General features: G+C 41.3%; 1 protein-coding gene across 1 annotated transcript in view; it reads right to left on the bottom strand.

Moving 5' to 3' along the window:
- SLC4A8 (solute carrier family 4 member 8) overlaps positions 1-15,929 on the bottom strand; it is a 99,899-nt gene that overhangs the window by 54,043 nt on the left and 29,927 nt on the right. Inside the window, exons 4-5 of the mRNA XM_063292966.1 lie at positions 4,802-4,936; positions 253-388 (exon numbers count right to left, since the gene is read on the bottom strand). Of these exons, the coding sequence (XP_063149036.1) occupies positions 253-388; positions 4,802-4,936 (271 nt within the window). The remainder of the gene's footprint in view (positions 1-252; positions 389-4,801; positions 4,937-15,929) is intronic.

Genomic DNA, 15,929 nt, shown 5'->3' on the forward strand with positions numbered 1-15,929 from the left:
TACCTAATACTCCTTCCTCCTCCTATTTTCCCCACAGTGCTGACCCAAAACCAGTTGTACACCTCAAAATAACCCACAAAGTGGGAAAGCTTTTGGACAGCATCCACCAGATTCAAAGAGATTTGCACGTAAAATTAAGGAATCAAGAATAGATTCTGCACAGGAGCAGAAACTGCTTCTAGACCAGAAATCCTGATCTGACAAATTCTGTCAAAAGTGGAACTGGAACAGACATATGGAAAATTATTTTACCTTGCTGTTTCTTTCCACTCTGATTCTTCACCTTGTTTCACACAGATTTCAGCCATCTCTGTGAATAAGTCATGGGGGACATGCTCCTGATCCTCTTCTATACCAAGGATAAAGTGAACTCGCTGAGATGGGGTATCTAATAAAATGGAACATTGTAATAATAATTTTAGATATAATGTTATCTTTGTAGATGTGGAAATACCCAGGGACAGCAGAATCAAGGAAAAAGATTTGAAGAAAAATACAGAGAGAGATCTAACAATCAAAAGGGAAAAATTATGGAAAAGATCTTGCAAAGTCATGCTTATAGTTATTGGCACATTAGGCAGAATAACAAATAGATTGAACAATTTCTTACAAGAACTAAATATTACAACTATCGATTTACAAGAACCACCTTGCTGAGCACATGTCATATCTTATGACGATATTTGGATAATTCCTAGGTTCCTGACTGGCCAAAAAACAAAATCATCAAATTTCCAAAGAATAGCAGTCAAAGATGTGATTCTTTTAGCTTGTTGTTTGTACTGTATTATTCTTTGATGAATAAAAAAAACATTATTATTCGTATTATTGCTACTAGTGGGGAAGTATATAGAACATTCAATAATTTGCAGGACTAGGAGGTCATAAGAAAAACCACAAGTTACCCAAAAAGTCAAGTCACCTTTATTTTATTTATTTATTTATCATATTTTTATCACTGCCCATCTCCCCCACATGGGGGACCCTAGGCGGTTCACAGTAAAAACTATTTAAAATTCAATAAAATTATAAATAATACTAATATTTCAATAAATATAACATACACTAAAATCCAAATAAGGGCAGATCAAATTCAGCCCATAAGGGATAAGGCTGGTCCCTGCAGGGCTAGGGAACTAACCAGCCCCAGGAATGGCTCTTCCTCTCCCCACTCCAAGCATGGTGACAAAACCAGGTTTTCAGCTGTTTTCTGAAGTCCAGAAGCGAGGGGGCTAACTGCATTTCCCAGGGAGGGTGTTCCAAAGGGCGGGAGCTGCTGCAGAGAAGGCCCACCTCCTGGACCCCGCCAGATGGAATTCTCTTGCAGACGGGGTCAATAGCATGCCCTCTCTGCACAACCAGGTGGGACGGGTTGATGCGACGGGGATGAGACGGTCCCTTAGGTAACCTGGACCCATGCCATGTAGGGCTTTAAAGGTGATAAACAACACCTTGAATTGGACCCGGAAGCAAACTGGCACCCAATGCAGTTCGCAGAACAGCGGAGTTATATGTGCTGATCTTGAAGCACCTAAAATCATCCACGCAGCCGCATTTTGGACCGGCTGTAGCTTCCGAATACTCTTCAAGGGTAGCCCCATGTAGAGCACATTACAATAGTCTATACGGGAGATGACCAGGGCATTAGTGACCGTTCAAAGGGCCTCTCGCTCCAGGAAGGGGCATAACTGGCGCACAACACGAAGTTGCGCAAAGGCCCTTCTGGCCACAACTGCCACCTGCTCTTTGAGCAGGAGTCGTGAGTCCACGAGGACCCACAAGTTACGCTCCAGGTCTGTCTGGGGCAGTGCAACCCCATCCAGAACTAAAGATGGCAAATTCCTGCGAACCGAGGGGCCATTAGCCCACAGTCACTCCATCTTACCAGGGTTCAGCTGAAGCCTGTTGTTACCCATCCAGATCCCAACAGCCCCCAGGCACCTGGAAAGGGCAGCCACAGCATCACTTACTTCCCACGGGATGGAAATGTATAGCTGAGTATCATCAGCATCTTGATGATACCTCATCCCATGGAGATGGATGATTTCACCCAGTGGTTTCATGTAGATGTTAAAAAGGAGAGGAGAGAGTACTGAACCCTGCGGCACCCCACAAAGGAGGGGCCATGAGCCTGATCTCTCCTCCCCTATTAACACCAACTGGGATCAGCCCTGGATGAAGGAGGTGAACCAGCAAAAAACTACGCCACCCACCCCAACTCCCTGAGCCACCCCAAAAGGACACCATGGTCGATGGTATCGAAAGCCGCTGAGAGGTCAAGGAGAGCAAGGATGGATGCACTGCCTCCATCCCGCTCCTGCCAGAGATCATCCATAAGTGCGACCAATGCTGTTTCTGTTCCATATCCGGGCCTGAAACCTGACTGAAAGGGGTCCAGATAATCCGCTTCATCCAAGATCCTCTGGAGTTGCAATGCCACCACCTTCTCAACCACCTTCCCCATAAAAGGGAGGTGGGAGACTGGACGAAAATTATCCAGTACAGTAGGGTCCAGTGATGGTTTCTTGAGGAGGGGGCGCACAAGTGCCTCCTTAAAGGCCGTCGGAAACACCCCCTCCCGCAAGGATGCATTTATCATCAACTGGGCCCAACCACACGTCACCTCCTGGGCTGCCTTTACTAGCCAGGAAGGGCATGGGTTTAATTAACAGGTGGTGGCATTTACAGTCTGGAGGATTTTGTCCACTTCCTCAGGCCCAACAGGATCAAACTGTTCCCAGATAACTGGGTAAGTACGTTCCCCAGGCATCTCCTGAAACCCTGTCTCATGCTTGGAATCCAGCTTAGCACAAATCCCAGCAATTTTATCCTGCAGATGCTCCAAAAACTCCTCAGCACGGCCCTGTAGATGATTTTCCAGACCCCCTTTCCCCAACAGGGATCGGGTGATCCTAAACAGGGGCGCTGGGCATCATTCTGCAGATGCAATAAGAGTGGAGAAGTACTGACGTTTCAGCACTCTTACCGCCACAAGGTAGGCCTTAATTGCGGCTCTAGCTTGTGTCCAGTCGGGTTCAGTCTTCGTCTTTCTCCAGCGGCGCTCTAGGCGTCTCTTAATCCTCTTCAGAACCCTCAGCTCCTCCATGAACCACGGGGAGTATCGGGTTCAATGGGATAAGAGAGGCCACACAGGCATGATTCTGTCCAAGGCCCCAGCCGCCTCCCTATTCCAGGTGGCAGCCACCTTTAAATCAAACTTAACTTCATGGACCCACCCATGTAGATTTTTTGGCAACTATATAGAGGTGGGTTACTACTGCCTTCTTCTGGGACTTGTTTTCAACTTCCCAGTCTAGCCTACAGCTCTGCTATTTCCTGGAGGTCTCCATCAAGCCCAATTCTACTTCATTCTGAGCCTAGGCAAGATCAGCCAATAACTAACCTATGACCAAAGATGTGTACTTCCTGCACTTTGGGTTATGTTGCTGCTTTACTTTGGCAGAATTCTTAGCAAGTATCCTTCATTTGTGATATGCCACACTAATCTTTCAGCTCTTTATGCTGGCAAGATATCATACTGTCTTAGCTGTATTTAGTCAGTTGTCTGACTGGGGTATAAATCTTCAGTCACCTGGAGGCACCCTGTGAGCCACGTTCTAGGTGACAAGGTGGGCAATCTCTTGCTGGATGAGCATCTCAAGTAATGTACTTTTACTGGGTTAAAGATGCAAAGTGTCTGGGATTACATCTCACACATGAATACACCTGGGATTTTCCATTTCCTTGCTTTTATGGGAAATTTTGTAGCTTTTTTTTTTTAAAAAAAACCACTACCACGTAGCATTATGTCTATTTTAGGGGTTACATTACAGTTAACTACATCAACATTGTGGGAAGCAATGTCAGTTTTCAGGAACAGTGATTAGAGGAAAACCCAAGACCACAAAAAGTTAGTTTGTGTAGCTGTTTGGCTGTGAGTTGTTCACCTCTGCTTTTTAGGCCAAAACTTTTACCCTAAATTAATCCTCACACATACACAATGGTGTATGTGAAAAACGTCTCAGGATTGTGCTTGATCGCAAGCTGAACATGAGTTAGCAGCGCACTAGGGCTGTAAAGTAAAGATGGCTAATGAGCTTTTGAGGCTGCAGTAACAAAATCATAGTGCCGAGTCATGGCAAGGACCCTTTCCCCTTTATTCCACACCAGGCTGCCCTTCAGAACCCTCTGGCGATCAAAAACCACTTCTGGCTGTTACACTTCAGAAGAAATGTAAACCAAGTGGGAGAAGGGCAACTCAGATGACCCAAAATATGAAGAACAGTTGCACTGAACAGAAAATTGATGGGAAGGCATCACAACACTCTCCAAAGGACCTGAAGCGCTATCATGTAAACACATCCTTTGCTATCAGGAAGGCAGTTTTTAGCTGCAAGTGGCAGTTTTTAGGTGAACATTAAGAGAAATGTGCTGCTGTAAGAGCAGTTCAACAATGGAACTGATCAACCATAGGCTCAGGGTTCTCCCTTATGGTAGGTCCTCAAGCAGATGGTGGGTTGCCATCAGTTGCAGATACTCTGGTCCTGCATCAAGCAGTGGATTAGAATAATGGCCTCCAACACTCTTCTAGCTGTGTGACTCTAGGATAATCCTACCATTGCAGAGATAGTAGGTCTAAAATCTTTTGAGGATTTGCTTCAGCATATGGAGTTATTAAAAGATCTCAGCCATGTTCTGAATGCCTCTCTGAGATCCTGAAGAACTATACAGATCAATGGTCTGCCAAGTATGAGACCATGGCTTACACTCCGACTGTGTTCTGTTATCAACACACACTTACCAGAAGTCTCATGTTCCTCTGATGTACTTTCCTTTATCCAATCTCTTTTCCTGTGCTTGGGGTCATGGGTTCTGTGATGTCTGTGGCCTTGTCTAACCAAAGGCATCCGTACCCCAACATACAATGTCCTGTGCCCTGGAATAGAAGCAAACTGTCAGGTATTTATACCTCTGACTTCATTGCGACCATATCAGTCCATTTCACTGTAACTGCTCTTTATTACTTACCAGTGATACGGAAAGCTGTATTCCTAGTCAAAGCCACATTTCATCATTATGCTGACATAGACCTTGGAACACCAGTTCAAAATATTTTACATAAATTGTATACAGGTATTCCTCATTTAGTGACCATAATTGGGACCAGTAACTCAGCCATTAAGCAAAATGGTCACTAAGTGAAACCACAACTGTGCTTATGATCTTACTTCAGCTTTCCTTTGCTTTACAGACCTGCAAAGGTCATAAATGCGAGGTTTGGTCAAAAAGTTACTTTTTCATCACCATCGTAACTGCGAATGGTCACTAAACAAGGCAAGTGCTAAATGAGGAATACCTATATTTTAAGCTGTCATTACACTCCAGGCAAACTGGGTCAGTTTTTGTATCATGCTAATCCATAAGGCTTGGTTACAACACAACAACTGCTCAAAACCACTGGCTCTTCTTGAGTAGTGCAGCTAATGAAATACCTGTCCATGATTTCCTTAAAGCTAAGTATATCAAATATAGGGTGCAGGATGCTCCCATCCAGAATGAACTGAGGAACCTAACCATCAACACATCTAACAGAACATGATTAAATCTTCTAGTTTTAGACAGGCAGATTGCATCCTGCATTATTAGAAGATACCCTTGACTCAAAACGAACAACAATCAATAGTTTGCTAACAATATTAAGAGGACAGGTGTGCATTTATTTATTTGCTTGCTTGCTTGCTTCCCATTAAAAGAAATCTCAAAGTGATTTACATTTTAAAATTACAATTAAAAAGAATTTTAAAAGGTTAAAACAATTGATAAAAATATATGTTAAAATGTAAAAGTAGCACTAAAGCAATTAAAATCTGCAGCAGCATTAACACATTCTTAAAAGCTTGTTAGGATAAAAATGTCTTTGCTTGGGACAGAAAAGGCAATAAAGATGGTGCCAGGGTTCTACCACTGAAAACATTGGTTCTCAAATAGCCACTTGTTACACCTCAGCATGAGAGGATACCCAGAACAGGCCTTCTGTAAATGTCCTTAGGGGATGGGTAGGAACATATAAAAAGAAATGTTCTTTCAGATGCTGTAGTCCCAAATGATGAAGGGCTATATAGGTTAAAACCACCACCTTGAACTAGGACTGGAAATGATCTGCAAGCCAGTAAAGATCATAAAGAACTGGTATGATGGATTTGTATCATAGTTCCAATCTTGCTGCAGTATTTTGTAATAATTGACATTTCTGAACCATCTTCAAGGGCAGCCCCTTGTATAATTCATTACAGTAATCTAAACAAGAAATTTCCAAGGGATGGAGTACTGTAGTGAAGCTGTGTCTATCCAAGTAGGGCCTGAGCTAGTGGAAGGTACTTCATACCAGAAACCACTTGGGCCTCTAATGCCAAAGATGGATTCAGAAGTACTCCACATTACTAATTTGACCTCTAAGGAGATGGCCACTTACCTAGACTGATAAACCATGCAATAATAGCACATCTATCTTGTCTGAATTGAGGCTCGGTTTGTTGGCCCTCATCCAGTCCATTACGACAGTCAGGCACTGATTCAGCAATTCTAATGCCTCACCTGAATCCAACGAAAAGGAGAAATAGAGCTGACTGTCATCAGCATATTGATGACATTTTACTCTAGATCTCCAAATAATCTCACTCACTGATTTCATGTACATGTAAAATGGAACTTTAGTGCAAATAGTGCAAATTCCATCAAGTCAAGCAAAAATCCTCCAGCTTCACCTCCTAGAGAAAGCCATCCAGGTCTTAAAAGAAACACTTGAAGGCTGTTCTCCCCACATTTAATTGGACAACCTCTTGAGGAGGGTACCTTATCAAAAGCAGTTGAGAGATCCAGGAAACTCAACAGTGTTACATTCCACATTTCTCTTCCAGCAAAGATCATCCAACACAGTGACTGAGACAGTTTCAGTGCTAAAACCAGGCCTAACCGACATAGATCAAGAAAATCTATTTTATCCAAAAATGTCTGGATTTGACCAGTCACCACATGCTCAAGCACTTTGCCCAGGAAAGGAATATTGGCCATTGGCTATAATTATTTAGCCCTTCTAGGTTCAAAGATTATTTTTAGGTCTTACTATAGCCTTCTTTAATGAAGCTGGGGTCTCTTCTTCTCCTAGGGAAAAATTTATATCCTCCTGGACCCAGCCAAACACCCCTTCCTACTAAATGTAATAATAATGAGGGGCAAGAGGCAAGCAAACATGTTTGGCCAGACTCAACCAACATTTGTCTCTATCATCAGACCTTAAAAACTGAAACTCACCCCCCAGAATCTGACCATTCAGGGCCTTCAACCAAAATTGCTGAAACTGTAGCCAATTTTGACATATTTGATCTATTTCTGCCCTCAAAGTGTCTTGCCAACAAGTCACAGAAAGCTACCAAAGACTCTGTATGATCTCTAGCTAGGCCAGATTGTAAAAGCTCCAGAACAACTCAGAAAGACTTCCACCGGTTGATAACGAGAGGATGAAATGGTGGGAAGTAATGTTTGGGGCCTCCATCACAAAGCTCAGTGATGGACTCCCACTAGTGTTCAGTTGAATTCCATATGAGTTTTTTTCTATCTGCATTCTGATTTGTCTCTCAACCTGCTAAACCTTTAATTAAACCTTGAATGGCTTAGTGTGATGTACAAACACAAAACCATGTGGACTGTACCTGAATAATGATTATGAATTATAGTTCCAATACAGCTCATGTCCATTTTTAGATGTTTATTGCCATGAACTGCTCAGTTAAGAACATAATCTGACTGCTGCATCTTTCTGGCTTGCCTTTGTCTATATTGTGTTCATACCACCTTATATTCTCCACTGCCAGGAGAACTGTAACTAAGCATTCTCTGTCTCTAGTGGGCATGAGTTTAGCCAGGACGATTATGCTACCAAGAATTTCACATTTGCTCCTGGTGAGAATTCCCTGATGTTATGGTATAAACATGTTGCAGGCTCAGGGGGAATTATTAATATAGGAAATGAGAGAGCAGGAGTGCCTTTTGTAATTGCATGCAAGCTGTGCGAGGGGGAAAACAATTCTCATAAAGAGGCCTATATAGAAAAGATGATGAAAATTGCCCTTGGAGCATTTTGATTGTAGAAATGCAGATATTTGTGTAGACTGGGATCAGCACTGGTAAGCAGGAAAGGAGACCACAATTTTCTGAACAACCCTGTTTTAGAAATCTATTTACACCTGCATTATGACTCACCTAGTTAAACACAGCTGTATATGATGGCCTCTTGAGTATTTGACAATTCCCTTGCTTTTGCAGTTTGAGGTAGCTAGCAAAAAAAAAAAAGCTTGTGTGAAGGGCCCCATTTCCTGATTAGATTAATATCGATGGGTTATAATTTTTCTCAGCTGCTGTATACATTTAATTTTCTTTTTGTATTGTGATTGTAATTTGGTTTTAATTGATTCTACAACTGTTCACCACTCAGAGTCACTTGTTTGAGATGGGCGGCCATATAAATTGAACACATAAATAAATAAAGGGGAGACTCCTTATTCAGAAGCTCGCTATACAAAGAAAGAATTAAAACTAAAACCTACATCAAGATACAGCCAAGCTAGCCAAGCCAATGTCCTGATAATGGACTACTAATTACTACAACCTATTAAGTTAATTTCATCCAAAAACTCGCTGCCATCTTCTGCACACTTATTGTAATGGTATGTGGGAATGACCTTGGGAGACAGGAGAAAGAGCTGAAGACTGGACAACCATCGTACAAAAGGTATTTCAGCCCACAGAAGGAAAAGGGGCATGGGAAGCATCTCAGAAGGGACCCTCCCTAGTTTCCTGGAAGGGAGGGGAGAAGGGCTTTCAGACTCACAAGAATCTGTTACTATAACCTTACAATAAAGGTAGTGTTAGTACTCATGGTTTGTGCTTCTTGTCTGGACTACCTCGAAGGGCTGACACTTATTTTGCAATAAGCTCCATTTATTGCAGTGGGGCTTCCTTCCCATGTGATCTGGAACTTGGCTCCAAGACTATATATGGATAGCACTTTTTTCTGTCTTTTGTTCTACCAAACTGATAGTTTCTTCAAATACATTTGCATTCCCCATCCCTCCGGTCCGGTGCTTAACTTTCTAACAAACAAACGGAAAAAGCAAAGTGCCTGCAAGTCGACTTGGAAGCAACACTCTTCTGCCTTTGTAAGACCTATCTCACGTAGTTCACGCTGTAAATCTTTAGGGATGAGGAAAGTTCACTCCGTTCATGTACAGAGGCCCTCTTTCCTTTATTATTATTCCACTTCCAAGCCTGAACCCTAGCAATGAAAACACACCTGAATTCACAAGAGAGGAAAGGTTTTCAAGTGACATTTTGTTTCTCTGCTCTTTATTATGAATTTAAACACATTGTGCCAGGCAGGATCCAGAAGAATAAAGAGAATAAAGTATAAGAAATGGGAAAAGGAGCTACAGAAAGATGTATTTATTTATTTATTGCCCCTTTGTACTGTCTCTCAAGAATGACTTCCCTTTGGTATAAAAGGAATTATTTATTGGAATTGACAATCTGCTTGCTTTTGTTTGAGGTTGTAATAAAGACTTGAAGCACACAACATACATAAGCCATTTCTAAATCCCATAAAGAAGATTAGTATTTTAAGTGAAAATTACACATATAAATTAAAAAATTGACAGCATGTTCCTATGCATGCTACTGAAGCGTAAGTCCATTGTGTTCAACAGAGTTTACTCCATATAGTACCAACTCCCTTAACCTGGGACTCTCCAGATGTGTGAGCCATCTTGGCTTGCATGAGAGCACCTAAGGAACAATGCCTCTGGGAAGTACCAGACCAAAAAAAAATTGCTGTCAGTTGTATACAAATAGTGAGGTAAGGCGGGACAGGGGCTTTCTTGGGGTACACAGACACAGGGCTCCTGGAGTGCCCCTTGCCCCATGCAACCATCAGGTCACATGAGGCCCCAGTAGAAGCAGCATCAGAGGAGTAGCATGTAAGGAAGGCAGGAGCAGCAAGTGACCCAGGGGCTTCCGCTGCTACCACATCTTTCCTCTCCCACGTCAACCATCATAGTAGCTCCTCTTTCTCCTCTAATCACTCAGATCTCCTAGAATTAGGGTGAGAAGGGGACAGCCCAGGTAATGAAAGCAGAGCCCTGGGAATTGTCCCAGAACTCACTGCTGGCATCTCTCTTCATTTCTTGTGGAGCTCAGCCATGCGGCCCTTGTCCCTCTCTGCCCTCAATTGCTGTAGCAAGAGAGAAGCTCAGTGCCTGAGTTCTCTCATGGTGTGTGTGTGTGTGTGTGTCAGCCCTCGCAGGTAGACCAGACAGGAAACACACCAGGTGAGCTACTTCTACTTTATTGTTAGGCTACCTTAACAGAATCTTGCAAGTCTGAAAGTACAGCTCTCCCGCTGTCCCTTTCTAACCACCTGCCAAGTTAGGGCAGGTCCTTTCTAAATTTCTTTCTCTGCCTGTTACTCAGTTGCAGACTCCTTCCTCTTTTATCAAATCATTCCCTAGGTGGCATCTCTTCCCCCAGTCTTCCAAGGTTATTCTCACATTCCATTACAGTGGGAGCATCTTAAAGAACTCTACTTATGCCCCTGGTTGTCAGATTGAGGCCCAAGATAACTTGAAATTGCAAATGAAGGATACAAATGCAGTGCCTAATTATCAGAATTTGAAACATGTTAAATTTAAAATGTAGTATGGATTCAATCAAGATTTTTTTTTCTCTTCCTAGTGTTTTTCCTGCAGATGCAGGGTCCACTTTTTATTGGATCGACTGAACATTGATCCGTTGGTTGCAACAGGAATTGACTGACTGGCTTGTTGCCTGAGCCTGACATCGTGGGCTGAGAAAGGGACTGGCCCAAAGTCACAAAGCCAGTTTTCATGCCTAAGGTGGGACTAGAACTCACAGTCTCCTGGTTTCTAACCTGGAGCCTTAACCACTAGACCAAACTGGCTTTCTCAATGGACTCAATCAAGATTATTTCCTCAAACAGTTATTCATATATGTGTAAAACCTGATTTCATCTCCAAATCCATCAATTTAAATCTCAGATTATAGCTTCTGAATTCTATTATTCAACTCTGAGAATCTGAAATGGAATTTTGTGTTCAGAGTCTAGAGAATTTTTGAATTCCAGCATGATCAAATGTTACATTCCAGAATAAAATCCTAATCCATGACAACTCTTGAGTTTTCATGTATTTCCCTCTCTTTCTGACAAAGAAAAAGCATTATGTAAATTGGTTTAGATCCCATTTGTGTGAATTCAGCATCTTCATGATCATCCAGCCAAAATCTAAAGACCAAGATGCCAACCTAGCTAAATTCAGTTTGACTGCTAGTAACTAGATGGAAACATCAACAGTTTTATTGGAAACAGTATGGAAGTCAGTTGCCAGTGACTTCTGGTATTTTTTTTAACTTCTCATCCAAGTATTAACCAAGTCCAATCCTGCTTAGCTTCTAAGCCTAGATAAGGAGATCTAAGTGTTCATATTTGGTGAAATAATTTGAATTTTCTCCCATAAAAATGAGCTGACTAATGTTATAGTGGTGCAAAAGCAAATGCTGAGATAATTCCAATAACAATGCCTAAATCCAAATAACTCTTGGCAACTCTTGATTTCTTGGCAAACTTCCTACCACATATTTTGATGGATAAATATTTGTTATTGTCATTAATGGACAGAAAAAAGCCATGGAAGGTTATTTTATATATAATCACTGCTGTGAGACAACTATATATGCAAAAATGGAAAGATTCTGAAATACCCACAATGAAGAAATGGTTGGTGAAGATGACGGAACTAGCAGAGATGGTAAAATTAATTTGTTTGCTTAGAGGATGATTAACTGACTGGAACTCCTTATGGACTTTTTGCTGAAAAAATAAAAAAATGAACTGATGATTTATGGATCTGATGATTAGAACAGGTAGATTATGGGAAGAAGGAAACTTCGATGTAATATGTCATATATCACTACTCATGCACTTCCGCCTTACAGTTAGGGCATTTATGAAAGGCAGCCATGTATCTTAGACATTTATACTAGAAATGTCCGTTATATCTTTCTTCTTCTCAGTCTGTCCCTGGGGAGTTTTTCCCTGTTTTTCGCGTCTCTTTTCCAATGCTGACAGCAGAAAGATAAATGCATTTTATAAGGTGACACTGAGTGTGTGCATTGTTTTAAGGATGGCTCCAGCTTAGACAAGATGTTGGCATCTTGTGACAGCCATGCTAAGACTCCTATACAATACATGAAAACATGTTCCGGTTCTGAATCCCCTAACAAGAATGTTTTATTAAGTAGAGGTGTTTTCCCAATCAGAATCTACCACCACGGGAGGGCATATAACCAGCCTTCTGATCAAATCACTGTTGGTACGCAAGAATCTCATCTGCAACATTCAAGCAGTAATAACAACTGCAGACTGAAGACAACAGAGTGTGACTTAGAGAGCAGCTTTGAAATGGATATATCTGTATCATCCCCCCCTGTGCTTTCTTTTCCATGTATGCTTTTAGTGACATTCCGCGTACCACTACGTCTACCTTTATAAAAATCTATAGATTCAATTATCCATTTGATTCAATAGTATGACTCAGTTTAAATCTGATTTGTTTCAGTAACTCAAGTATGAATACTCCATTCCATTACATGCTTTCTTGCATTTTTTCTTAAATCACTAGAAAACATATTTCTGTCATTGTATGCTTTTAATACAATAGTAGCTGACATATAATTTCAAAAATGCAGCTTCTCCAATAAATACTTTTGAATAAACTGCATATTAACCCCTAGTATAGGATTATTGTATATAACTTTCCCAAACATACGCTCTTCCTTGGATTCAATACATCATTTTAAATTAATTTTTCAGCAGATGACAAATAACAGGGAATCCTTGTGTCACCATTTTTCTGCACCACAACAAACATGTTTTATTATTCATTTACTTATACTTCATATTTCTAACTCTGGGTGGTATACAAATTGAAAACCAACATCATAAATTAACAGTTAACAACATCAGACAAAAAAAAAGATGTTATCCTGGTGGAACAGACATGAAAACCCCTCCCAAAAGGGAGCCCACAACCTGCCCTAGCTCAAAGCCTGGGGAAACAGCCTGGTCTTCAATCCTTGTTTAAAGGGGAGCAGGGTTGAGGCTGTTCAAATCTCTGAGGGGATGCTGTTTCAGAGGGCACGTATTAGGACAGAGAAGGCCTGCTTCCTGGGTCCCATCAGAGGACATTGTTTTGTTTTTGGTTTTTTTTTAGGGTAGAATTTTTATTGTATTTGAAACAAAGATAAGAACTACAGAAAAACAAAAAACTACAAACAGAAAAAGAAAAAGAAACTAAAAAGTGTGAATCAGTATTATGGGGAAGAAGAGAATATGTTATGGGGGAGGGGGGTTGACTGTTTGCTGAGAAGTCTATATTTTTGAGATGGGCAGTTGGCCTGTTGGTTGTTGTTGTTTATTCGTTTAGTCGCTTCCGACTCTTCGTGACTTCATGGACCAGCCCACGCCAGAGCTTCCTGTCAGTCATCAACACCCCCAGCTCCCCCAGGGACGAGTCCGCCACCTCTAGAATATCATCCATCCACCTTGCCCTTGGTCGGCCCCTCTTCCTTTTGCCCTCCACTCTCCCCAGCATCAGCATCTTCTCCAGGGTGTCCTGGCTTCTCATTATGTGGCCAAAGTATTTCAGTTTGGCCTTTAATATCATTCCCTCAAGTGAGCAGTCTGGCTTTATTTCCTGGAGGATGGACCGGTTTGATCTTCTTGCAGTCCAAGGCACTCTCAGAATTTTCCTCCAACACCACAGTTCAAAAGCATCTATCTTCCTTCTCTCAGCCTTCCTTATGGTCCAGCTCTCGCAGCCATATGTTACTACGGGCCTGTTGGACTTTTATAAAAAAAATGCCTTATATGTAATGGGGAAACATGTAAATGCCCTGGTATACTAAGAAAACGTTGCGAAAGTGGCATCCTCCCAAAGTGTCAGACATGACTCGGTGCTTGCACAGCGGACCTTTCACCTTTAACAAAAAATCAAGAACGTGTAACTGGACTGATAATGAGGCTATTATGATTTCTTTTTTTTAATGATTTGGGCTTACAGGATTTTTGATTTGTAAGATTTTAAAGGTATTGATAAGATATAATATTTTATATTGTCTTTTAGGTTTACTAGGGTTAAGACTGTTGTAGTTTTATTAATTATAAAGGCAGACAATTTGTATGTTTTTATAATTTGTTTATTTATAGTAGACAGAAACATACGGAATAGTGGTAGGAAGGAAATAATTAAATGGATGGTGTTTTAAGTGGGAGGGAAGTTGAACTAGGGAAAATATATATGTATATATATACACATACACACACACATATATACATACACATACATACATACTTTCTTTTTTTATATAAGGTGAAGGAGCAATTGTATTAGTGATTAATACATGTGTTAATGGAAGGATTTATAGAAATAATGTGATATAGAGTAAGGGTTTGATTATGGAAATTGCTATATATTCTTGCTGTTGAAAGCTGGAAGTCACCTTAATATGTAATCTTCAAAAAAGAAATTTTTGTGTGTTTCAGTTGACACTGTTTAATGGATGGGACCAGGAGCACACCAGTCCTGTCTAATCTTACAGGATGGACAGAAACAATGGGAGAGAAATAGTCCCTGAAGTAATTAGGCCATATGCCTAGCCCCTGTGTGGGGCTTTGTAGGTGATAACCAACACCTTGAATTGCCCTTGGAAGCCTACCAATAACCAGTGAAGTTCACAAGGAAAGGTTTTACATGGGCAAACCAAGCATGCCCAGAACTGTTGATATGATCAGTTGCAGCTTCTGAGTAGTCTTCAAGGGCAGCCCATATAAAACAACGTACAGTATTCCATGCATGAGATAACCAAGGCATGAGTGACCATGAGAAGGGCCTCCCAATCCAGGAACAATTAGCAATTAGCAATCTGTACGAAGGCCTTCCTGGCTACAGATGCAACCTGTTCTTTAAGAGGGTCCAGGAAGTGTCCCAAACGGAGAACCTGTTGCATCTGGGGGACTACAACTCCATTCTGAACCAGAGATAGAAAGCCCCTTGATCTGGATTGTCTAGATACCTGCAACTACTTAGTCTTGCTAGAGTTGAGTCTAAGTTGGTTTCTCCCCACACAGACCACCACAGCCTCCAGGCATTGGGACATGATCTTAACAGCATCACTCGGTTGGCTAGGGGTCCACATACAGTATACAGCTGGATATCATCAGCATACTGATGAGAACTGACCCTGTACCAATGAATGACCTCACCCAGCAGCTGTTATATACTTTTATAACATGCAGATATGTCACGAGTAAGGATGGTGAGCAGGGGGCTCCCATCCAGACTGTTAAGCGCATATGTAGCACTGAGGAATTAGGTAGCCATTCAAAGAGACACAGATCGGAACCGCCTTAACCTTTGGGGTTTATATGGCTGGGGTTTTCCCACGCTTCTTCAGTTTGTTAGGATTCCTGTTATGTACAAGCAATAAAACATTAGAGACCAGTTCCTTGTCTCAGCGTGTTCCTGGCAGTTAGGACAAGATATAATATTTGGCAGATAGTGCTCTTTCAGTTTGAAAAAAATCTACTGTGAATTTCTTTTGCCTCAAGACGCCTATAACTGTTTATGCATGACATAAATAAGGAATTACCATTTAAAAAATGAAAACAAATCAACATTCTAAAAAGAGATTTTGCTACTTCTTGATAATAATTTTTAATGGATTTTCTTTGTTTCAGGCACAGTATAGGATGCTTTGGTTATATGCTACATAAAATACTTTTCACTACATGTGGGTGCTTTCAA

This window comes from Candoia aspera, chromosome 2, assembly GCF_035149785.1.
Source record: "Candoia aspera isolate rCanAsp1 chromosome 2, rCanAsp1.hap2, whole genome shotgun sequence".
Lineage (NCBI taxonomy): Eukaryota > Metazoa > Chordata > Lepidosauria > Squamata > Boidae > Candoia > Candoia aspera.